This window comes from Fistularia commersonii, chromosome 15, assembly GCF_037954325.1.
Source record: "Fistularia commersonii isolate RoL2024-O1a breed Wild chromosome 15, RoL_Fcom_v1.0, whole genome shotgun sequence".
In the NCBI taxonomy this organism is placed as follows: domain Eukaryota; kingdom Metazoa; phylum Chordata; class Actinopteri; order Syngnathiformes; family Fistulariidae; genus Fistularia; species Fistularia commersonii.
The window spans coordinates 11,523,573-11,547,078 of record NC_141298.1 but is presented as its reverse complement, the minus strand read 5'-3'; the positions used below and the strand labels follow the sequence as shown (position 1 = coordinate 11,547,078).

The 23,506-nt window shown below is 41.7% G+C and overlaps 3 protein-coding genes across 4 annotated transcripts in view; 2 read left to right on the top strand and 1 right to left on the bottom strand.

Annotated features, from left to right (window-relative positions):
* Positions 1-8,497, top strand: part of kcnip1b (Kv channel interacting protein 1 b) — a 34,491-nt gene extending 25,994 nt beyond the window's left edge. For both annotated transcript variants that reach the window (XM_086160106.1, XM_086160107.1), the window contains exons 2-8: positions 546-670; positions 1,298-1,367; positions 3,879-3,949; positions 4,033-4,140; positions 4,783-4,887; positions 5,307-5,369; positions 6,738-8,497. In XM_086160106.1, coding sequence (XP_086016232.1) covers positions 546-670; positions 1,298-1,367; positions 3,879-3,949; positions 4,033-4,140; positions 4,783-4,887; positions 5,307-5,369; positions 6,738-6,785 — 590 coding nt within the window. In that variant the 3' untranslated portion in view covers positions 6,786-8,497. The remainder of the gene's footprint in view (positions 1-545; positions 671-1,297; positions 1,368-3,878; positions 3,950-4,032; positions 4,141-4,782; positions 4,888-5,306; positions 5,370-6,737) is intronic.
* A 2,149-nt stretch (positions 8,498-10,646) lies between these two features.
* On the top strand, positions 10,647-16,438 carry npm1a (nucleophosmin 1a). The gene is made up of 11 exons (XM_086160568.1): positions 10,647-10,871; positions 11,863-11,942; positions 12,779-12,898; positions 13,239-13,332; positions 13,412-13,533; positions 14,430-14,491; positions 14,581-14,641; positions 14,719-14,790; positions 14,868-14,975; positions 15,062-15,136; positions 15,860-16,438. The coding sequence occupies exons 1-11, from the start codon at positions 10,820-10,822 to the stop codon at positions 15,908-15,910; spliced, it is 897 nt and encodes a 298-aa protein (XP_086016694.1). The 5' UTR covers positions 10,647-10,819; the 3' UTR covers positions 15,911-16,438.
* A 997-nt stretch (positions 16,439-17,435) lies between these two features.
* On the bottom strand, positions 17,436-20,788 carry LOC147226520 (claudin-7-B-like). Its single transcript, XM_086160956.1, has 4 exons — positions 20,389-20,788; positions 19,066-19,230; positions 18,609-18,693; positions 17,436-18,252 (listed from the first exon to the last, which is right to left on the bottom strand). Exons 1-4 carry the CDS (start codon positions 20,609-20,611, stop codon positions 18,099-18,101), a joined length of 627 nt encoding a protein of 208 aa, XP_086017082.1. The 5' UTR covers positions 20,612-20,788; the 3' UTR covers positions 17,436-18,098.
* Between the last annotated feature and the right edge of the window lie 2,718 nt (positions 20,789-23,506).

Below are 23,506 nucleotides of genomic sequence, written 5' to 3'. Positions count from 1 at the left end.
ACCACGCCATTGTTTTAAAACAGGCTCTCAACTCGTCCCTGTCATGATCAATTTTTGTGATTTCAGTCACATGTTTGGCGTGTGTGAATATCAATACTGTCGTTCATTTACTGGGATATCGATGCTTCGGGACGCTTCCCCAGCGGCAACAGCGATGCCACATTTGGCCGCCGGCATCTCCACCTCTCCACATCCCATCATGAACTGGCCATCCATCTCATGGCTATAGTGCCGTGTAGCAACTAATAAAACCCCTCAGCTCCTGAGCGCGTGGAGGCAGAAGGAGGGTGTAATTTGTAATTTATCAAGTAGCTCCCCTGGAATCCGTCTATTTCCTCTCCCCGCTTCGGTCCCATATTTCTACAGCTCACCTCACGCCGCTGCCTGCCTGCTGACGAATTAATGTTCTGGTCGACGGGTATTAGATTAGAGTTGGGTTTTTTTTAATACGTCAAAAAAATGAAATCCTCAAAGCTGCGGTGCAATTAGAGCATGCTAACACCCCGCGTCTTTTTTTGGGACGGGGGGGAATCTGTTCCCTGCAGATAAAATAGACGACGAGCTGGAGATGACAATGGTGTGTCACCGACCCGAGGGCCTCGAGCAGCTGGAGGCCCAGACCAACTTCACCAAACAGGAGCTGCAGATCCTATACCGAGGATTCAAGAACGTGAGTAAAAAAGCGCACATTTGAACATGACAGAAATCCTACCAAAATAATAAAGATGACATCATATGAGGACAGTTCGTTTATTTGACTGCATCAATTATAACTGACCATTCAAGAGCCTCAGGAAATTTCTCTAAGTTCTCTATTTTGGGACACGCAGATGTAGCATTGACAAATCTGAATGTTCTCAATTGAGTGCTTACTGTTTGTAGTTTTCACTTACCATGCATATCAAAGGGTTGAGCAGGACCTGAATAAGAACAAAACTCATTTTAGTCTTTGGCCATTCAATAGCTTTTGCAAAAACAAATGTTCTCCGGTGGGGACAATTGATTTCTTAAAGTCTGCAATATTTAACTGTACTTCAATATCTTTATGATAATCCCAGCAAACATTCATGGGATAGCATTTGGTTTGTTGGGCGATTAAATCCCGATGTCCTCGGATGGATAAACCGTGATCCCTGCTTGATTTGACATGTTGTCTACTTTACAATCAGGATTTGCTACAGAGGGAGTTGCATGTTTTTACATGAATTTCCTTTATCTATGGAACTCATAACGTAATGTCCTCATATCAGGACTCCAGGTCACAAGAGGTTTCATCAACGTGTCTCTCTCTCCACAGGAATGTCCTAGCGGAGTAGTAAACGAGGAAACATTTAAACACATCTACTCGCAGTTCTTTCCACACGGAGGTAAAGTCCATTACTCCCGAAAGCTAACGTTAGCCTAATGATCTTCTCAGGTGACCGCAATGATTTAGATCTCAAAACCAGATTTATTAAGACAGAAAAAACTCCGCTTTTACTTCTTTTTCTAATCTTCAAAAATATGAAAATACCATCATAGTTGTGTAACAAAGTCTGTAAAACTCAGTCCAACCTTTAGAGGAGGAAAACTATGGCTGCCACATCCGGGAAACCAACAGGAATCTCTTCGATGTGTCTGCCATTGTGTGTTTGTGCTCCAAAAATAACTTCCTTGAGCATAAGATGGAATATTTAATTTTGTTTATAATTCCATCAGGTGGCCAGTCTGACAGCAAGTGTGTATGTTTGACCCAATCCTTCCTCGCATGACTCTTCGAGTGCCCGTCATATTAGCTGCATGGCTTGTATGTAAGCTAGTTAGCGAGTTATTTAGCTCAGTGTTTCCCAACCACAGAGATCATCAGGTGTGCCATGGAAAATGCCCACTTTCACCTGATTGGTCCAAAAATCATTTGTTCAACACAAATAATGTGTCTTTGTAGGTGGGAAGCATTCAGTGACAAGCAAAACAATGAAATGCTCTTCTACTAGATGGGAACACGTAGTGAATGAACCTTTGCATCTGCCAGCTGCTGCTCAAACAGAGTAGTTAGTGCAGCTTCGAGTGAGACAGCAGCAGTGATACACTATGGATAAATATTTTAAAAGAAAAAGTTCTCAATCAGGACCCTCTGGTCCTGAAGAACATTCTGACCCAGCTGAAGGCCCAAGTATGAATAGCTGTCAGGAGAAAGCAAAAAAGGTGAGCTCAGTACAATGAAAGTGAGATTGTGTTTGAATTCCCTTTTACTTGGGAACCAACCGAGCCGACTCCCTTGAGGGGAAAAGTTGTCAAACATTGCCATAGTTCCAAGCAAAGCTAAACGCCATCTTCAAACTCGCCCTTCACTTAGAGATAAGAAAATTGACTATTTGGTTCATCTGCATAAAACAGACTGAGATACAGGCAGTTGTTGAAGAAAACAACTGGAGAGCTACAAAGCTGGAATGATCGCTAAATCCAAACATTCACACATCATGACAGAGACATAAATACTACCTGCCTCCAAAATCCTTGTAGAAGAAATGCTAGGCCCTGGCACTGTTAAAAATAGCCCCACACTGAGTAAGTAAATTGCGACTGCAGTTTTAATCTTTTTCATTAAAAACATTTTTGACATACTGATGGTGGTGTGCTGTGGGATTTTTCTAAAGTTAAATATGTGCCATGGCTCAAAAAAGGTTGGGAAACACTGATTTAGCTGCTAAGGCTAGCTAGTTAGAGCTAGCTAGTTAGGGCTGCTAGGGCTAGCTCATTAACTAGCCCTATCAAACCTTAGCATATTCTCTGGGGGTTAAATTAACTAGACCTCCGCTGGCTCTTTGTCCAACCTTATCTATATTTTTCTGAATTAATTCAACTTCCTTTTTTGTCTCCTATCTTAATTTCATTTCGCTCCCAATGGCAGTCATTTAGCTACCGTGTAACGAAAACATCTTTACCTTCGCCGTCAATTATCGAAGCTCCCGCTAAAACCTCAGGCTAACGACAAATGAAGTCACGAGTGTCATCTCCACCAATCGCATTGCGTCTTTCGCTCACGTGGCCGCCGCGGTGGTAGAGACGGATATAAAACGCTGTGAGATGCGTTCAGGTACATACAGATATTCTCGCGAACTAGCCAAAGCGCTCCGAAACATCGGGTCCGACACGAAACAGAGGGGTGATAGTTCAGTGGTTTTTAGCGCAATACCGCTTAAACTTTTTAATTTTTTACCTTTTACCTCTGTCGTTTCTGAGGTACATTCATTTCTATATTTTGATTTGATTTTTGTCGGAGAGATACACTAACCATCCCGATTCTCCCGTGTGATATGAACGCACCAGCACGCCCAGCCTCACAGGTTAAAGGTTGAACAGGTAAATATTATTAAAAACATAACAAATAAAAAGAACGAAAGTAGGGTGACAAGTAAAACTATTCCAAGCAAATAAATTGAAATGTTGGTGTTTTTGTGTTTGTCTGTTACTTCCACAATCTAAAACCAGATTTCCTTTTTTCCTCCCAGGACATTATGGGAATTATCTGAATAATTATGAAAATCAAAACAGTATTTCTGAAAGATTGGATTGAGTTTTCTTGCTTTTTTCTCTCAGAGCAATTCACAGACACAATAATTAACCTTAATATCAAACCTAAATAGATGTTAATTAAATTTGCCCATGTGTTCATCTAATTCTGAGGATTAATAAACAACAAACAAATGAAAATCAGCTTTTTCCACAGTAATTACATGTCCAATGTTAATTTTTTGTTAATGCTGTGATTGTTAAATAACTGTTATCTCTTCAAGTTGCAATTGCGTGTGTGTGTTAGTGTATTTTTTATATCTGATCTCAATGCATTTGTGGTGATATAAGATAAACCGCTGTTGTTGTTTTTGTTTCTTCCGCAGATGCTAGCATGTACGCGCATTATCTTTTCAACGCTTTTGACACCACAAACAACGGCTCCATCAAGTTTAAGGTAAATATATTTTTGCATATTTATGCAGAATTAGACGTTTGTCGCTTCCTCGACTCTGAACGACGTCCCCCGTCGGGTTCCAGGATTTTGTGACGGGACTGTCCATCCTGCTGCGGGGAACGCTGAGGGAGAAGCTGGAGTGGACGTTCCACCTCTACGACATCAACAGGGACGGTTACATCAACAGAGAGGTGTGACGTCGTTACTCGAACCCCCGACCATGTGGTCATTTTCCGTCAAATCGCCCGAAAGACAAAGATGTGACGTCCTCGTCGTCCTCGTCGTCCTCGTCGTAGCTGCCGGGTTGCTAGATGCTAATCCAGTTACAGTGGAAGAACTTTACTTTATGTCCACATGAAATGCTGCATTTTTTTGCACAAATATGTCGTTAGTGCCGCAAGAGGCAGAATGATCATGTTTGCAGATGACATTGTGATGTGTTGTGAGAGCGGGGGGCAAGTTGGAGGAACATCTGGAGAGGTGGAGGTATGACCTGGACACGGATGGAATATATATTTGTAAAACGGTGAGGCTACAGGGAGTGGAGATGGAGAAGGTTGAGGATTTTAAGGACCAAAGCAATGAAGAGTGTGGAGAAGAGGTGGAGAAATGTGTGCAAGCAGGTTGGAAAGAGGAGAAAAGTGTCAGGGGTCTAGCTGAGGTTGGAGCTACCAGGCAGGAGGGAAAGTAGATATGAAGTTAGTTGATGATTAGCAGATGATTGGCCATGGAGAACTCTGAAGGGAGCAGCCCAAAAAAAGAAGAACATACACTTCTGGGCTGGCGGGGTCCCTGGACATTGTCAGGTTCATGTTCTCCCGCTCTCCATGCAGGAAATGACGGAGATCGTGAGGGCCATCTACGACATGATGGGGAAGTACACCTACCCTGCCCTGAAGGGGGATGTTCCTCAGCAGCACGTGGATGCCTTTTTCCAGGTTCCAATTTTCATATTATGGGATTTGCTTCTGAATTCAAATGTGTCCTCTGTGAAAATAAATCGACATTTTCATATTTTTTGCTGATTTGTTTATGAACATTTCCATTGATCTAATTTTTTTCTATTATTATTAATAATAAAAATACATTTTATTTTTGGTGCACTATGTCGGCAGATGTATACACAAAATACAGATTTAAAACTTTACATTACACTACAGTCATTTAGCGGACGCTTTCATCCAAAGCGACTTATAGACTTAAAAGAAGCAACAAAAATAAATTCAATAAAAGTGACAAAGTGGTAAAAAGTTGAAAAATAAATAAATGCATGTAAAAAAAAATGATGATTTTACTACCCACTTTTTTCAACCCTACAAATGGGATGTAGATTTTTATTTTATTTTCTTTTTGATAGAAAATGGATAAAAACAGAGACGGAGTGGTGACTTTGGAGGAGTTTGTTCTCGCCTGTCAGGAGGTGAGTGACACTGTTGTCGTCAGAATTTTGAATGTGTTGACAAACACAACAAATGACACATGTGCAAACACACACACGTGGACATTCATTTATGACCTGGCTAAGACACATTCAAATCTTTGTGAACACAACACACACACACACACACACACACACACACACACACACACACACACACACACAGAGACACACACACACATACACACGCACACGCACACACACACACACACACGCACAGAAACTCCCTCCCAGAAGACACACCTGCAAATGACAGGCATCTTACACGTGCTAACACTCACACACACACAACTTGCATACATAAACATCATGGCAAATGTAACACACACACACACAAACAAACACACACACACACACACACACATACACACACACAAATGGCATATGACTGACGTGCACACAGAAACACACAAGACTCGAACAGTGTTACTGCACACACACATACAAACCCATACAAATATCTTGTGTATCTTGTGTCCAACACACACACACACACACACACACACACACACACACACAAACACACGCACACACACAAACACACACACATCATCACACACAAATAACTTCTGGCTGACGTGCACACACAAACACCCAAAAGACACACCTGCAAATGACTACCATGTTGCACAAACAGACAGTAGCACACAGAACACTCACTCACTTAAACACACACATTCACGTATAAATGGCTTCATGCAAATGATCACCACCTTACACACCGAAACAAAAACACACGAGACACTCACACCCACACATGCGCATACAAATGGCTTCTGGCTGATGTCCACGCACAACCACCCAAAACACACACATGCAAATGGCCACTGTGTTTCACAGACAATATCTCGCTCACACACACACACAGACATACACTCACACACAAATGGCTTCTGGCTGACGCACACGCACAACCACCCAAAACACACACATACAAACAAGCACTGCCTTACACACATTCACACACACACTTATTTACACAATGGCTTCTAGCAGATATACATTGACAAACACCCAAAACACACACCTGCAAATGCAAATGACCACCGTGTCGCACTCACATACAAAATTACACAAGACACTCACACACGCACACACACACACACTCACATACAAATGGCTTCTAGCTGATATGCACGCACATACACCCGAAACACACACCTGCGAGTGACCGCCGTCCTACACACACACATTCTCACACTCACACAATCACATACAAATAGCTTGGAGCTGATAGAGACGCTGTCTCTCTTACACACACACACACACACGCACACACACACAAACACACACTATATGATGACATCACCGCCCCCACTTCACCCTGTTGCCTGTCTTCTCTCCGGCCAGGATGAAACCATGATGAGATCCATGCAGCTCTTTGAGAACGTCATGTGAAGATAAGAAAAAAGAAACTGTGGGGAGAGGAGGACGAGACAAAAATGTGTATGTGTGTGTGTGTGTGTGTGTGTGTGTGTGTGTGTGTGTATGAATATTCCCAGCACACCCAGCCCCCTCCTCCTCCTCCTCCTTCTCCACCCCAGCTCATCCATCTCCAGCTGGGATACAAACAGGACTTAACCCAAACAGACGTGGACTGCAGGGCCTTGGTTTGTTGTTTTTAGCTGACCGACTTGGAAGTGGCAAGAAGAGACCAGAAAAGAGCTAAGACCAACCAGCAGAACTATTTATTTTTTTGCCAAAAAAAAAAAAAAAAGAGAAGAATATTTTAATGCCAAAAGATAAATGCATGATTACTTCATTTATTTTTTTCTCGCAAGAAGGCCGTTTGACCTTTGAACATTCGCTGTACTTGTGCCGTCTGAGCCCTTGATAGACGGCAAGTGGATTTTGTGTTTCGTTGTCGCGGTTACTGTCGTTCTCGTGTGTGTGTGTCCGTCCAAGCTTCTGTGTATTTTAAGGGTTTTATTCTGATGTCCGTCTGTCTGTCTGTATTTAAATGTTTACTGAAACGAAAATACTTTCCTCTTCTCTGCTGTTTTTGTCGTGGATGTTCATTTTCATCATTTTCATTCTGCGCAAAAAAAAATTCGGATTCTCCAGATGATGCTGAACCAGCCAGTTGCTCCAGATAGTACATTTAGCGCCTTGCATAGCAGCTCTGCTGCCATCGGTGTGTGTGAGTGTGTGAATGCAATTGAATGTAAAGCGCTTTGGAGACGCAAGGTGTGAAAGCTACACAACCTTTGGATGTAAGGCAAGAAATTGAATTTAATCTGTTGGTAAATGCGCCTAAATTCCTAAATTTGTACATTTTTACAATAAAATACCTGAAAGCAGTCAAGATTTGATCAAAAATAAAGAAAAATGTACCAAAAAAAAACCCACCAAAACTCTTGTGTGAATATTTCTCAAAATGAAGAATGATTTGCCTAAAAATTGCCCAAAAAAATACAAAAATAATCTTATCATATTGTGGATCTTTTGGACATTTTTCGAATATTGTGCTTTGAATTTGGAGGGAAGGAAACGGTTTCTCTGATTTATTTTTGTAAAAAAAAATTTTTTAAATCCTGTTGAGTCAGGGTTTTCTATGGAAACTAAAAACAGGATGCTTTCACACGTTGTGATTTCCAAAGCGCTTCACCCTGATTGGAGGGACGCCCTCCCCCAGTGTCTGAAGACCCCGGAGATGGAAGACGTCCCTTGTTCTTCAACTGTTGGTTTCCAGGAGTCTGCCGACGTCGAGCTCCTCATCGTCCTGCAGGTCCTGTGGGCTTTGGATTGTGATGTGGCCTCCTCCTCCTCCGCCAATCCAAAACCCCGACCCATCGTGGGCACAGAGGAAATCAGGCATTGTGTGGCCTGCAGTCGACTTCTTTTTTTTTCTTTCTCTCGCCTCCGTGAGTCAAATGCGGGTTTTTAAAAGCACGCCTGCAACAGAAATCTCTGCATGCAGCTCTGAAATATTCATTGCTGTTCTCTTTCACCCTGCAGCGCGTGTGACCTCACGGCCATGATGTCACGGAGGCGCTACAACTCAGCTATTTAAAAGATAACAATAATAATAATAATAATAATAATAATGATAATAATGATTAAAAAAAAACAATCAGTCAAAGCCATAGGAATAAACATGTGAGTTGATATGTTGGGGTTGTGTTTTTACTCAGCAGACGTGTGTGTGTGTGTGTGTGTGTGTGTGTGCAAATGTGATATGGGGAAATGCACACTAATGTATCCAGATAAGTGGCTGAAACAGCAAATAAAAAATATAAAATTCATGAAAAACCATCAAAGCTCCTCGTCACACACACACACTCACACACACACATATGATTTTACTGGAATAAATATTGAATGTGCTGAGAGGGAAGGGATGCATAATTGTGCCCTAGAAACACATACATACATAAACACACGCACACACACACACACACACACACACACACACGTCTCCCCGTAATTACAGTCCTACAAGCGTCAGCATTTAACGCCACCTCCGGGCACATCTTTGCTTCTACCCACGTTCTCTTCTGGATCCAAAACTACAACAAAAATTTCAAATCCATTCAGAACAAAGAGAATTATTTAGATTTGCTTTTGGCTGCGCCAACACGGATATACGTCATTCATTCATCAGTCCATGAACTACATCAGGTATGGGCAAACTGCTGCCCGTTGGGCTTTTTAATCCGGCCCGCTGAACTTGAAATTTCATGCAGTTAAATCCCATTTACCGTAATTTCCAGAATATAAGCCTCTACTTTTTTCACATTCTTTGAACAATGCAGCTTAAACAATGATGCGGCTAAACTATGGATTTTGGGGGGCTTCATACCACTGAAACATTAAGCCTTGTGACATTGGACCAATGAAATTACCATGAAATTCTGAATTCCAACATTCCAACACAACAAGAAGACAGCGTTAATGGTTTTAGTGCGCAGGAGGAAGACGAAGATAGTAATTAGCTGGAGTAGGACTAAGCGGGGATCGAAAATGGATGGATGGATGGATGGATGGATGGATGGATGGATGGATGGATGGATGGATGGATGGATGGATGGATGGATTCTTATTCTCATTCTTATTCTGCTTTTGCCTTCAAGGGTCGCAACCGCGAATCAACCTCCTCCATCTAACCCTATTCTCTGTATCCGCCTTTCTCACACACCATATAAGAATAAGAATAAGAATAAGAATAAGAATAAGAATAAGAATAAGAATAAGAATAAGAATAAGAATAAGAATAAGAATAAGAATAAGAATAAGAATAAGAATAAGAATAAGAATAAGAATAAGAATAAGAATAAGAATAAGAATAAGAAAAACTTTATTTATCCAGAAGAAAATTTTTGTGCCAGAGTTACAAGAAAAACAGAACAATAATGAATAATAGTAGAAAAATTGTCTAAACAGTAAAACAAAAAAAAGAATAAAAAGGGGAGAATAAGAAATACAAGTAAATAAACTATTAAGTGTCTTAAGGTCTTATGTACCAAGTGAAAGATAAGGAGTCCACAAGAGTATGAAAAAATATTGTACATTTAGCTGTTATGAAATGAAATATTACACGGTTCTGAACACATTTCCAGATAAATTATTACAATTTACATTAAGTGAGTGATATATTTTTTTTCTTTTTAAGGTTTATGATTCCCTGCAACTGAAGGGAGAGGAATTAGAAAGTCATGATGATAGGAAAGACCTCCTGCGGCGTTCAGTGGAGCATTGATGAACATTGTCCATGATGCTGAGGAGCTTCCTCAGCATCCTCCTCTGACACCTGCGCAACAGACTCCAGCTCCACTCCCAGGACAGATCCAGCTCTCCTGATGAGCTTGTTGAGTCTGTCAGCGTCAGCTGTCTTGAGCCTGCTGCCTCAGCACACAACAGCGTAGAAGATGACGCTGGACACCACCGAGTGGTAAAACATCTGCAGCATGGTTCTGCACACGTTGAAAAATCTGAGCCTCCTGAGGAAGAACAGTCAACTCTTTTTCCATCTTCAGATGGAAAAATTATTCTTCATTTATCTAATTTCTTTCAACCTTCCCAAATGCTTTTCAATACAATAAATGTATCTCTTTATGATCTCCCATAACCAGGAGTGACCTAACAAAGTGCAGTAGCATATACATATATATATATATATATATATATATATATATATATATATATATATATATATATATATATATATATATATATATATATATATATATATATATATATATTGACCGCTAGGGGGCAGTATAGAGCCGTCCAGCTGGGTGAGTCAACCCTTTAGAAGACGAAGGAGAAGAAGAAGAAGAAGAAGAAGAAGAAAGGGGGCTGAGCTTTCCTACACCACGTTAGTTAGCGGTACTACTAGTTGCCAGAAGTTCGGCGTTGATCCGGCAGAAGGTTTAACTAGACGTCGAGTTATATAGATTGTTATTTTTATTTTTTTAAGAATTATATAAATAATGAACGGGCTGGAAGAGGAAGAACAAATGGCGCCGCAGACGTTTCTTTACGGTGAGAGTTTTTATTTTTTTTTTATTTACATCCCGCTCCGGTGACCACATGCAAGGTGCTGCCGGTACCGGAGCGAGTACCGACAATGCCATGAATGAATCTAAGACTCGATGGGCGATTTGTTTTCCGTCAGTTGTGTTGAATAAAATGCCCTTGAATAGTTTAAAATTTTAAGTTTTGAAGAGTGACGGTAGGGAAACACGTGTCTGACTTTAAACATGGCGGACCGGGTCGCCTCAACTCGGACGGAACCATTTTTTTAAATACATAAACTGTAAAACTAGATCCTGACAACATTTAACGACTCGATCGTGTCAATTTTTATTGTATGCTTTTAAATAAAATCCGGGGTCTTCTTTCTTTTTTGAGCAGACGTGACCCCTCCCCGCGTTAAACACATTTTCCCGCGTTAAACTGTCACCTTTTTTACCCCCCCGCCGGCTTAGTCACGTGGTTTCGACCGTTTCCCTTTGATGTTTCCCCTCTTTGCCCACGTGTGTCTTCACACACTTTCATGTAAATCCTTTGAAGACAAAAATACAAACAAATTGGGACACTAAAAAAGTAATTTCAATAAAATTTTCTTTCAGCACCCTGTTTTCTTTTTATAATACCAGTTCCTGGAACCTGTTAAGCCGAAAACGCGAATCTAAATAACTATAATAATAATAACAAATGTAAAAAAAAAAAGTGATAAAGCTGATGTGGAAAAGGCTGGAGGTGAAATCGGGTCACACACACACGTCCCAAAGTAGTGACTTGTGTGTGTGTGTGTGTGTGTGTGTGTGTGTGTGTGTGTGTGTGTGTGTGTGTGCCTAGCTACAAGGCCACGTTTTAAGTAATCATACTCGTGGTCTGGAGAGCTCCCTCTTGTGTACGTTTGACTAAATCTAGGATTTATACCCCTAGTTTTCCATCTTAACAGTTATTTTACACATTAATATACATTATACACATATTCAGATAATTTACATTTTCTCATTTTCTCCAGGATGCTTGCTGGAGGCCGGAAAGGAGGTGGTGTTCAACCCAGATGATGATGAGTTTGAGCATCAGCTGGACCTGAGGATGGTCAGTGTGCAGGGTTTGGTTTTTGCACCGCAGGGCAAATGGATATATACTGTAAATTTCCAGACTATTGAGTGTATCTGAATATATGCAACACCGGCTAAAAAAGGACCAAATAGATGTGTACATATATAAGCCGCAGGTGTCCACATTGTAACATGAGATATGATCGCTATCTTGGTCTTTCTCCTGCTCACTAAAACCGTTAGTTGTCGTTTTCGGTGTCACATTTGGTCGGCCTCAGAATTTCATTAGTCTGATGTGACAAGGCTAAATGGTTTGGCAGCGTGAAGCTCGTTTGCCCCAAAAAATCTATAAATGAATGATTTCTAGTTTTGGATGAAAAAGTGAGAGAGCCTTTTTCCTTTTATGAAATGAATATTGTTGTCCAATAGCACTCTTGAATACTGGACTTTTTCTGCGTGGACCACATGACAAAATATCCCATTAAATCACTGGTAAGATCATATCCAAAGAAGTCAAATGTTGTAGTTCTCATTGGTTGGACAAGCAAAACATTTCCAGGTGGCAAATAGTGATTTTTCATAAGTGATGAATTCATGGGTAAAGAACTACATTACCCACAATATTAGAGACAAGCGATGACTTCTGATTGGTGGAGTGTCATCGGCGTTCGTGTGAAACTTGTTGATTGTATCAAGAAATGCTATGGGACATTAACCCGCTTGCCATTCGCTCCGACTTGAAGGCTCCAGGAGGTTGTCGGAGACATATCGTCATGCGGGGGATTCTGGGATTGTAGTTCTTTAACCCTTGGTTGTTTTTCCGCCTAATTTTTCCATCTGTCCCCGACTCTCACTGCGCTGGTTACCTGGCAGGCCTGCGTGGACCCCAGCACCAAAGACGAGTTCAACATGGTGGAGGTGGAAGGTCAAGACCTCGAGGGCCAGAAAATCAAAGCGGTTCTTGTTTCCCTCAAACCCTCCACCCTGCCAAGTGTGAGTACATCACGGCCAGATTATTACAAACGTTTTGATAATAGAGGGTAATGCTAACCATAATTAGCAAGTTATGGAGGTTTTAATATGGTGATTAGCACTTGGACCCTACATTGTCCAGATGTGTGAATGAAAGGGTGAAGGTTTTGACCCCACCTGTATAATTAAGACAATCCATTGATATTGACTGTTACTGTCAAATCATTCATAATCGAAAGATGCCGTTTTGTTTTTTTCTCCATGTTGTAAGAGCGAAAGCGAATCCATTCCACAGGATTCAGTCATGTGACCGCCATTAACGTATTAATTAGTGATCAGAGCTGTGTGTTTGTTGACGCAGGTGTGTCTGGGCGGTTTCACCATCACCCCACCGGCAGTGTTCCGCCTGAAGGCCGGCTCTGGCCCCGTCCACATCAGCGGCCAGCACCTTGTCAGTAAGTGCCACCGCTGCGTCCGGCGCTGGCTGATTTACAGTTGTATCACTCGATCAAGCGTTTTCTCTCGCTCTCGCAGTGATGGAGGCGGAGCCGTCTTTCGACGAGGAGGACGATGAAGACATCGAGGAGGAAGAGGAGGAGGAGAATGTGAAGGCCTCCAAGAAAAGGCCGGCGTCGTCCCCAGCCCAGAAGTCCAAGGTCTGCTACGCCGCGCTCGCAGCCGTACCGTCAGTGTATCTAATAGGAAATAGTTAAAATAAGTGGACGCCACAAATAAATAAGATGGGAGAAACAGCTGCGAATGCACCGGCGGACTGTTTAAAGGAGAAGGGATGTAATCCCACCAAAATAAAGCATCGTGTCGAAATGAGATATGCTAAAGAAGGATGTTGTGGCAGCACCTTGTCAGATGATCGAGAACCCATCAAATATGCCAAGAATACTAGCGTTACTTCCAGGTTATTGAGTGCACCTGAATATAAGCCGCACCGGTTAAAAATAACTTAATTAAATCCGTACCGTAACCTCCACAAATACGTACCGGAAATGCTTTTTTCCAAATCGTGTCTGTAACACTGGCGATGACAAAGATAACTCAACGAAAAGTCCATCCATTTTCTATCCGTTTGTCCTACTCCGGCTGATAGCTAGCTTGATCTTCCTCCCGCGCACTAAAACAGTAAAGTCGTCTTTTTCGTTGTCTGAATCAAACCGCCTCAGAATTTCATGGTCATTTCATTGGTCCGATGTGATGTGGCTAAATGTTTTGGCGGCGTGAAACCCATTGGCCCAAAAGAATCCATAAATTAGCCGCAGTGTTCAAAGCTAGTAGGGAAAAGTAGTGGGTAAGAGTCTGGAAATGATGGTAAAGGTAACTGGACTTGGAATTCTTCTCTTGAGGACTGCTCACCCCAGAGGCTTCTTCAGTTCTGAGCTTCAAGTCCAGTCGCCAGGACGAGAAGATTTCGACAAGAATAAAAAATGTACACAAGCCGAGAGGCTGGGGGGGTCTCCACCAGACGTCTGGGGTTGGACACCACTCATGCATTATTGTCAAATGTCAATTCCTTCTTTTGTTTTAACCCCGTTGGCAGAAAAAAATGAAGATGGAAATGGATGAGGGTGAAGATAGTGACGACGATGAGGAGGATGATGAGTGAGTGTTAAACTGTACAGCAGATGTAAACTCACCTTTCGAAGAAAATGTTATCGGGCCAAGTTGTAACTAATCATGTCTTTCTTCAGGGATGATGATGATGAAGATGACGAGGACGAGGAGAGCGAGGAGGCAGAATCGCCAGTCAAGGTCAGATTTATAATCAAGGGTTTGCGCGCCAGACAAAAAAAAAACTTGTGTCTCAGTGTTCTGTCCTGTAATTCCAGGCCAAACAGACTCCGTCCAAAAAAGCGCAGAATGGCAAAGGAGCCAAAGGCGGCTCTCCGGGAGCTAAGCAGGTATCTCCGCTTTTTCATCTGAGGAGCAGGAGGCGCATGATGAGATCTCCTCTTAAACACGGGTATGTCTGTTTCAGGTGAAGACGCCGAAGGGCAAAGGTGAAAAATCTAAAACCCCGCCTACCCCCAAGGCCAAGATGACCCTGCCCGAGATCCAGGCCAAAATCATGGAGGCGGTGAAGAAGGTGGGTCGGTTCTCCTGACTCCCCACGGTGGTCTCCTGTCGAACCAGGACCTTCGGGTGACCCTCTGCTGTCCTTTCTCCACCCAGGGGGTGACTCTGCCCAAACTCCAGCCCAAGTTCGAGAACTTTGTCAAACACGGTTACAAGGTCTCCGACAGCAAGGTGGGTGAACGTAGTTTTCCTTGACCTTCCACTAGGGGGCGCTAAACTTGCATCCGTAGAACAGTCCAAATTGTATCCCGAAATCACTCTTTCATAGTTGAATTCCGCATTACGTGAGGAAAAGGTGTGTCTGGGGAGGAATTAAACACATCTTGGTTCATTTGAAACATTAAATATTCTCTATTAAATGCTTCAAAATTCAAAACCTGTGAAGAGGAATTGTTCACAATTCTCAAAGCATGTGGGAAAAGTAGCGTCTCTAATGCCAGCATTTATGATAGATATTATTGCAATACTAGGTCTTTCAACTGTTAATATTTGGTTGTTTATACTGATCTGTAATTCTCTAAACAGTTTTGGTGTGTATACAAGAGCTGGATCTAATGACCATCCACAAAAAGCCTTATTAATTGCAGAGTATACTTTCTGTAGATAAAGTTTATTGTAAACAAATTGCAAGTGTCTGCAATAAAACAATTATTTTCTCAGCTATGGTTTGCCCGAGGCCTTCCTGAACTTGTATTTGTTTGGGCGTCGTGCCATTGGCGCATTAAAGATTGAAGAATAGCGAGACTCGCTCTGAGCCACTTGGAAACATTAGCCTAGCGTGGCTTTGCACGCAGTGCTGCCTTTTTTATTTTGTACTCTTGTGCTGCCGCCATGATGAGACGCGCGTATGAAGTCTCCCGTGATTTTATTTAATTTCTTTTCTTTGACCCCCAGGTGGTGGCCGAGCTGTGGAAGTGGAGACAGACAGTAGCCGACCCCAAATAACAGCAGTTTTATTAGATCATCGGTTCGTCATCCTTTCTTTCTCGTCTCAACCCGTTCGAGCCCTTAGCGCCCCCACTAATCCCAACCCGCTCGTCTCTGAATTGGCTCCTCCCACTCACCGGTTCCTGCCTATGCATTTTGTAAATAAAAGGAAGATGTTTTTTTTTTTTTTTTTTTTTTTTTCAAGTGCGTTCGAAATGGAAAATGGCAGCCCGGAGCGTCAGCCCAAAGCCGAGGACCCTTCAACCCCTTTGCACTTTTGTTCGTCTGAATGTAAACGCTGTGGTGAGATTCGCCAAGATGCCCCCCGTCCGCCCAGCAGCGCTCCGGGTGGACGATCGGCTTTTTCTTTTGAGCGGAGCCCGTTACCAGATTCATCCGGGAGGGGGCCGGGGAACCGCTGTCTGGCGTTTTCCCCCGTCGGAAGGCCGTCGAGGCCCCCTCATCATTCCGAGTCGGACGTTAGCGGGTTCATATGAACGGCATTTCAGAGACTGAATGAAATAAAGAGCATTTTGTGGATTTTCACGCTTTTGTTTTGATTTAGACAAAAAGAAGTGGGACCTTCATGTAGGGGTGCATCGAGACCCAAGCCATAGTTCAGTGGACGTTTTAACTTTATGATTTGAGCGGACATAAGTTGCTTCTGCTGTCTGTTAAATGACATTTAAAGACAAGTGAGATACCGCCTGCCACTTGGTAGCCTAGAAAAAATGGAAAAACATGAGCAGGCTCATCCATGAAGAGATTAAAATTATTAATTCATGGGGATTTTGTGCAGCGGACGGCGGTAACATCAATGGACGAGGCGTCCGAAGAGTCGTTAAAAGCCGGTCTGGGACGATTTGACGGCTTTAAAAGAAGGGGGAATCATGGTCGCATTATAGTTTAGTCATCAAGTGTAGCAAAGTTTCCATGTTCCATTTACGGAACTACTGTACTTTTGAATCCGATTCCTTTCTGTAAACATTTTCGTTTAATCCATTTTAAAAAGAGTTATTTAATTAATTTAACTCCCGGGTGTTGGACCAGGAAACACTTTGATAATCCATACATGATGAACCAAAGCTTTCATAGAAATATTTCAGGAAAATCTTATTTCCTATAAGCATATTATAGGGAGTGATATTTTAATTCCATCTAAATTACCTTTTTTTATTGCAATAAATCTATTGCTTAAAGCAAGGTCCCATCTACGTGTCTGGCCAGGTTTTCACTAATTGAGAAAAGTCACTTTTATAAGAAATGAGTTTAAATCCTCATTGTGAAGATCAAAAATCGGTAAAGACATGCAGTTGCCTTATTTTACCACTAGGGGGCGGTAAAGCTTTAGCTCTGATAGTCCAACAAATATAAATATATACTTATAAATATATTTAGTCATTTAGGTCAAAGGTGATACTCAATATAAAAATAAACCCTTAGGCTTGTCGATGTTCTTTGTCTTCCTCCCACAGTCCCAAGCCAGTCTCGAAATCTTTTAAATTGTCCTACCAGTTGATACTCAGAGGACCAAAGAGGCTCATTGGATAAACATCACTTTTATTTCATCTTCTGATAATCACAATTCAGATAAACATTAAAAAAATTATTTTATAAATGCTTATTACCTGTTATGACAGTAGAAACTGCAGAAATGGATGAAAATATTTGCAACATTGACTTAATCACAAGTGGCACCATACTGAAAATTACTTATTGCAATCAAGAATAAAAAAAACACAAGAGGAAAAATTGCGCTTTATATTCAAGCAAAAAGTAATTTTTGGCTAAATGCTTTTGCTCAACCTCACCAAAAAAATACAAAATGAATGGTCTGATGCACTGGTCGTTATAGCGACAAGAGGCCCATGTTTCGATCTGGAGCTACGGTGGCCGGGCGGAGGGGGTCAACATCTCAGATTGGCGCCAAATTGATCTTTGGTGTGAAGTAAACGAGACGTTTTAAAACTCTTTATGTCTTTATTTAAAAAATAATATTACAGTAACATCACAAAACGCCCCCCCCCCCCCCCACTTGCCAGACAGACACGAGACATGTAGAAAAGTTTAAAAATAATAAAATAAGCCAGACGGGGTTGCGGTCCGTCTCCCGGAATGCGTCTTTCCTCCAGACAAGCAGAGCATTGTTCCTTCTGATCTCCACCTGTCCGTCCATCCACCACCTCCTCCTCCTCCTCCGATCATCTCACACGTACTCCTTGCTGCTGCTGGGGGGCCGGGAAATGGGGTACTTGGGGGTGGGTTTGCCCCGTGGGCAGGTCGCCGCCAGCATGCCGCCCCCGATGACCACCAGGAAGGCCCCCGCCCAGCCGATGAAGATGGCGGAGCCAAACTCGTACCTTTCGAGGGAAGAGGAAATAAATCAATTCCCGTTTTATTGAAAATGTACGAAAGCTCCATTACATTTATCACTTTGAAAAACAGTCGTTGCAAAGACTGTGAGATTCTTCGGTGTTGTTGAGATGAAGGTACAGGGTATTAATCGTGCACTTCGCAAGACATTTCCCGTAAACTCGGGATAAAATAGGCATGAAAAGGAGCGGAGCCTCGAAGTGGCCCGCCGTAAGCAATTCAGAACGGATACATTTTCAAATAAAGGTTGAATCAGTCAAATTGTTTCGGTTTAAACGCGACTGGACTCTGCTGGTAAAGCGGGATCCCGCTGCAAAAAAGGCGGTGGCGCAACGCTACTCACTTGGTGTTGACGGGGGTGAAGGGGTTGTAGAAGGCCTGGACGATGTCGTGGGCGTACCAGGAGCACGCCACGATGGCACACAGAGCTGGAAATAAACAAACAAAAAAAATGTAATATAAAAACCTATGTCGGAGTAAGGGATGGAGTATATCTACCAATCGCTTTGTGAATTAATGAATTAGTTAATCTTTGAACAGACTGTAGGAAATTCAGAGCCATAAAGTAATACAATAAAAAAAAATGGTTGAATTCCATTTTAAAGTTATTGTATAATTTTTTTTTGGATGAATCATTTAAATAAAAAAAAAAGTCACCTGATATTTTTATGTAACCTACCATTTTTTGTATTTAGAAATAAAAATTGAACAGAATTTATCGTCTATATTTTGCATGACCATTTCACGTCGGCTTTGTTCCGACTCGCCCGGACGTTCCGCATTTTCTATTTCCTCCTCACCTCCGATCAGAAGGATGATGCCGCCCGCCATGGCGATGCGCGCTTTGCGCGTCTTGTCGTCGCCGCCGCAGTTCGTGCACTTCATCCCCATGCACGCCACGCCGAGGCCGGCCGCCGTGACGATGATGCTGACGACCATGAGGGCGCGGGTGGCCTGAAGGGCGCCTGAGGAATAACAGAGCGGTTTGGAAAAGCTTGCTTTTTAAAAAAAACAAAAACACAGAAAGTTCCTTCTCGCTGAACCCGGTTGCAGGAACCTCCCACCTGCCGACAGGTGAGTCCCGCGACACACAGGGCCGCTCCCTGTCACGGTGGAAACCGGCTTGAGCCGGAAGAAAAAGGAGGAGGAGGAGGACATGAGCGCTGGGCTGAAACAGGTTTGACCTGGTTTCAGGTTTCATCCTGGAGGAAAAAAAAAAAAAAAAAAGACCTGCTTTTTCCTTTCTTTTCCTGAGCAGGTGGATTTCTGTGAAAGAATGTATTCCTGTGTGGATCACTGCAAACATCTCCAGCTGTTTATTTGTACTGGAGAACCTCCACGCTCCCTATCTGACCGCAGCCGGCCTTATCGAGGGCCCGGGTTTGAACAGCCCGATAAAGGCCCGATTGCTTTGTCCCGTGGTTTTTTTAAGTCCGGGCCCGGAATTTGAGGGAAAATTAAAACAAAAAAAAAGGAAAAAAAAAAGAGTGTGAAAAGTGAAAGAAATACGGGGAATAAAAATCGTCCAACCGGTTGTGGGGGAGGGAGTCGTAAAGGAGACGTTTGGTAAACGGAGAGAAATGGTGGATGATGATTAACCAGCTTTTTCAACCCCCCGTCGCTCCCTGAAGCTCACATGACTCACTCCTCCGTTTGGTCAAAGCGGTTACCGGTTCGAAAGCCCAGAAGGTTCACCAGGAAGGAGACGTGACCTTCGACCACCTCTGGCGCCGCACGCAAATCCTGGCATCCAACCCCCCCGATTCAACTGGATCCAAGATGGAGCGTTTTTTTTTTTTTTTTTTAATGTTTTTTTTAAATGTTTTAAAAACAAACAAAAAAAAAGGGGGTCACCGAACCGGTTTGCAGGTGTTTGGAGGCGTGGCCTTGAGGAGAAAGCAGCCTTCTTCTGAAGGCCAGAGTCCGCCGACTGACGTCACTTCCGTTTATTTTTTTTTAAAAAAAGCTTCCTAACTTAAATTAACAATAAAAACAAATAAAACATTAATAAGAAAATGAATAAAATAATAATAATATGAAAAAAAAATTAATAAAAAATAAAAACATTAAAAATATATAACAAAAACAATTCGAGGCCCTGAACGAAATTGCCGTTCTCTTACCGTTGAGCTGCAGGATGGAGTCGTAAACTTTGCACTGGATCTGCCCGGTGCTCTGGAAAGCGCAGGACATCCACAGGCCCTCGTACATGGCCACGGCCGTGATGATATTATCCCCCACGTAGGCGGACATCTTCCACTGGGGCAGGATGGTGCCCACAACCAGCCCGATCAGGCCCAGGAGGGCCAGGGCGAAGCCCAGGATCTGCAGGCCCGAGTTGGCCATGGTTTGGCGGGGCGTGCACCTGCCGGGTCGCGGATTTAACAACTCCCAAAAAAATTAAAAAGTTAAAATAAAAGGCTTCTAGGGAAGTGGATCCTCAAGGTTGAGATGATTAAAAGTGTTCTCGGGTGCGGTGAGGTCTGGTTCTGATCTCCGGTTCTCCGTGCACCTGCAGCTCCGTCGCACCTGGAATGAGGGTGGGCGCGGCGGGAGCGAGCCTTTTCAGGAGCGCGGGCGGGGCGGGGACGCGCACGGAGTTTCGGCTCATCGCGCGGTTTCGTGATGCAACCACTTCCGGAAACAAGGAGACGCGACAACCCCTTCCACACCCACGTCACAGGACGTCGATCACATTTAAGGAGTTGGATTCCCTTTTTTTCTCCCTTTTATTTTATTTTTTAATTTTTTAATGTACTTATTTGTTTATTTTTTATTTTATTTATCTATCTATTTATTTGATTATTTTCTTTTATTTTCTTTTTTGTCTAGCATTAAACATTTATCACAAACCTTTAACACTGTTAACTTCTGTTTACATACAGAACGGATGTCTTTTGTTCCCTCATCCCCGGCTGTTTCATGGACATCCAATTCAACCTTGCCATGTTCATTTGTATATATTTATATTTGTTTATACCGTTTAAGTTCAATAAAAAAAGAAAAGGAAAAGTCTTGGATTCCCTTTTTTTGAACTAATTTATTTATTAAATTTTATTTATCTATCTCTTTATTTAATTATTTACTTTTATTTTCTTTTTTGTCTAGCATTAAACATTTCTCTCAAAACTTTAAAACTGTTAACTTCTGATTACATATGAGAATAACTTTATTTATCCCGAAGGAAATTGTTGAAAGAATGTCCTTATGTCCTTTGCTCCCTCATCCCCGGTTGTTTCATGGACATCCGATTCAACCTTGCCATGTTTATTTGTATATATTTATATTTGTTTATACTGTTTAAATTCAATAGAAAAACGAAAAAAAAAAGAGTTGGATTCCCTTTTTTCCCTTTTTTTTAATCTTTTTATCCATTAAATTCAATTTATCTATCTATTTATTCAATTATTTTCTTTTACTTTCTTTTTTTTTTTGTCTAGCATTACACATTTTTCACAAACCTTTAACACCGTTAACTTCTGATTACATAAAGAACGAATGTCCTTTGCTCCCTCATCCCCGGTTGTTGCTTTGAATTCGATTCTACCTTGTCATGTTTATTTGTACATATGTATATTGTACATATGTATACTGTTTATGTTCAATAAAATTAAAAATTGAAAAAAAAAATCCATATTACGTTGAGATTAGAATGTCATACATTCTGGATTCATTACAAATCAACTGAAATATTGCAAGCCTTTTATTATTTTAATATTGCTGATTATGGCTTACATCTTAAGAAAACTCAAAAATCCTATCTCAAAATATTAGAATATCATGAAAAAGTAATTTTTGTTTTTTTAATTGCATTATAGAAGAAAAAGAACTTAATCACAATATTCTAATTTTCTGAGACACTCCTGTTTGACATGAATGGGAGGTTGCATAGATGAAATGAGAGGGTGAATGTTTATTTTTCTATCACGTGGATAAGAATCCAAAAGATTGCATATCTGAATTATGTGAGAATGAGAGCATGAATAGTTGCATTTCTCTTTATGTGACGGATTGTACGTCTATATGATGTTTGAATGAGAGAGTGAATGTTTATATGCCTCTATAAAACAAATGAGACAATGAAAGATTGTATATCTGAATAAATTTTGAATGAGGGTATGATTAGTTTTATTCCTCTATACGACATGAATGACAGGGTGAATGGTTCGCTGTCTACATGACGCGTGAAGATGAATATTTATGATTGTTTATCCGAATGATTTGTGGATGACAGGGTGAAAAGTTCATTTTTTTGATGATGTTTCAATGAGAGGGTGAATTATGTTATGTCTCCTAAGACATGAATGAGAGGGTGAATCGTTGTATGCCTCTCTATGAGCTGTGGATGAGAGGGTGAACGGTTAAATGTTACTAAATGATGTTTGAATGACAGGGTGAACGTTCTCGATGAATGAGAGGGTGAATAATTACGTGTCTATAGTCTACGTGTCTTGCTATGCTATACTAATGCTATGTCGTTGTGCGTTGCCCCCCTGATTGACAGGTCGGGAGTGAACACCTCCCCCTCACATACCTGATTCCCCATCCCTTATCACCCCTCGGGGGTTGTAGCGCCCCCTAGTGGCAGCGGAAGCTGACTTTTACGGCCCAGACATTCGGAGCAACAAATTGAACCTTTCCAACCAGGAAGTGCTTGTTTGAGGATGTTGTCGACCCGATGGTTTGCGAGGAAGTGAAATCATTTACAGGAACCAACACACGCTTTAGATCATTCTAAATTATATGTATATATTTTATCCCCCTCGCTTTTAAACTGACCGTCTGCGGGCGTGAGACCCAATTCTTTCGGCTTCACCTTCTGATAATCGCTTTTGTTTACTCGCAATTTTTCAAAATAATAACAAAAACACAATCGTCATTGACTTGTATTAACTTCACCTTTGGTGAACTAATGAGTGAGTTTCAAAGAAACGAGTTTCATTCTAAATTATATGTATATATTTTATCCCCCTCGCTTTTAAACTGACCGTCTGCAGGCGTGAGACCCAATTCTTTCGGCTTCACCTTCTGATAATCGCTTTTGTTTACTCGCAATTTTTCAAAATAATAACAAAAACGCAATCGTCATTGACTTGTATTAACTTCACCTTCGGTGAGCTAATGAGCGAGTTTCAAAGAAACGCCAAAGTGGTCTGACTGGTTGCGTGCACAGGTCAGCCTTCTGTTCACCCAGACATTTCCCTTTACACAACCGCAGATCAAAAAAGAGATTATTTTCTG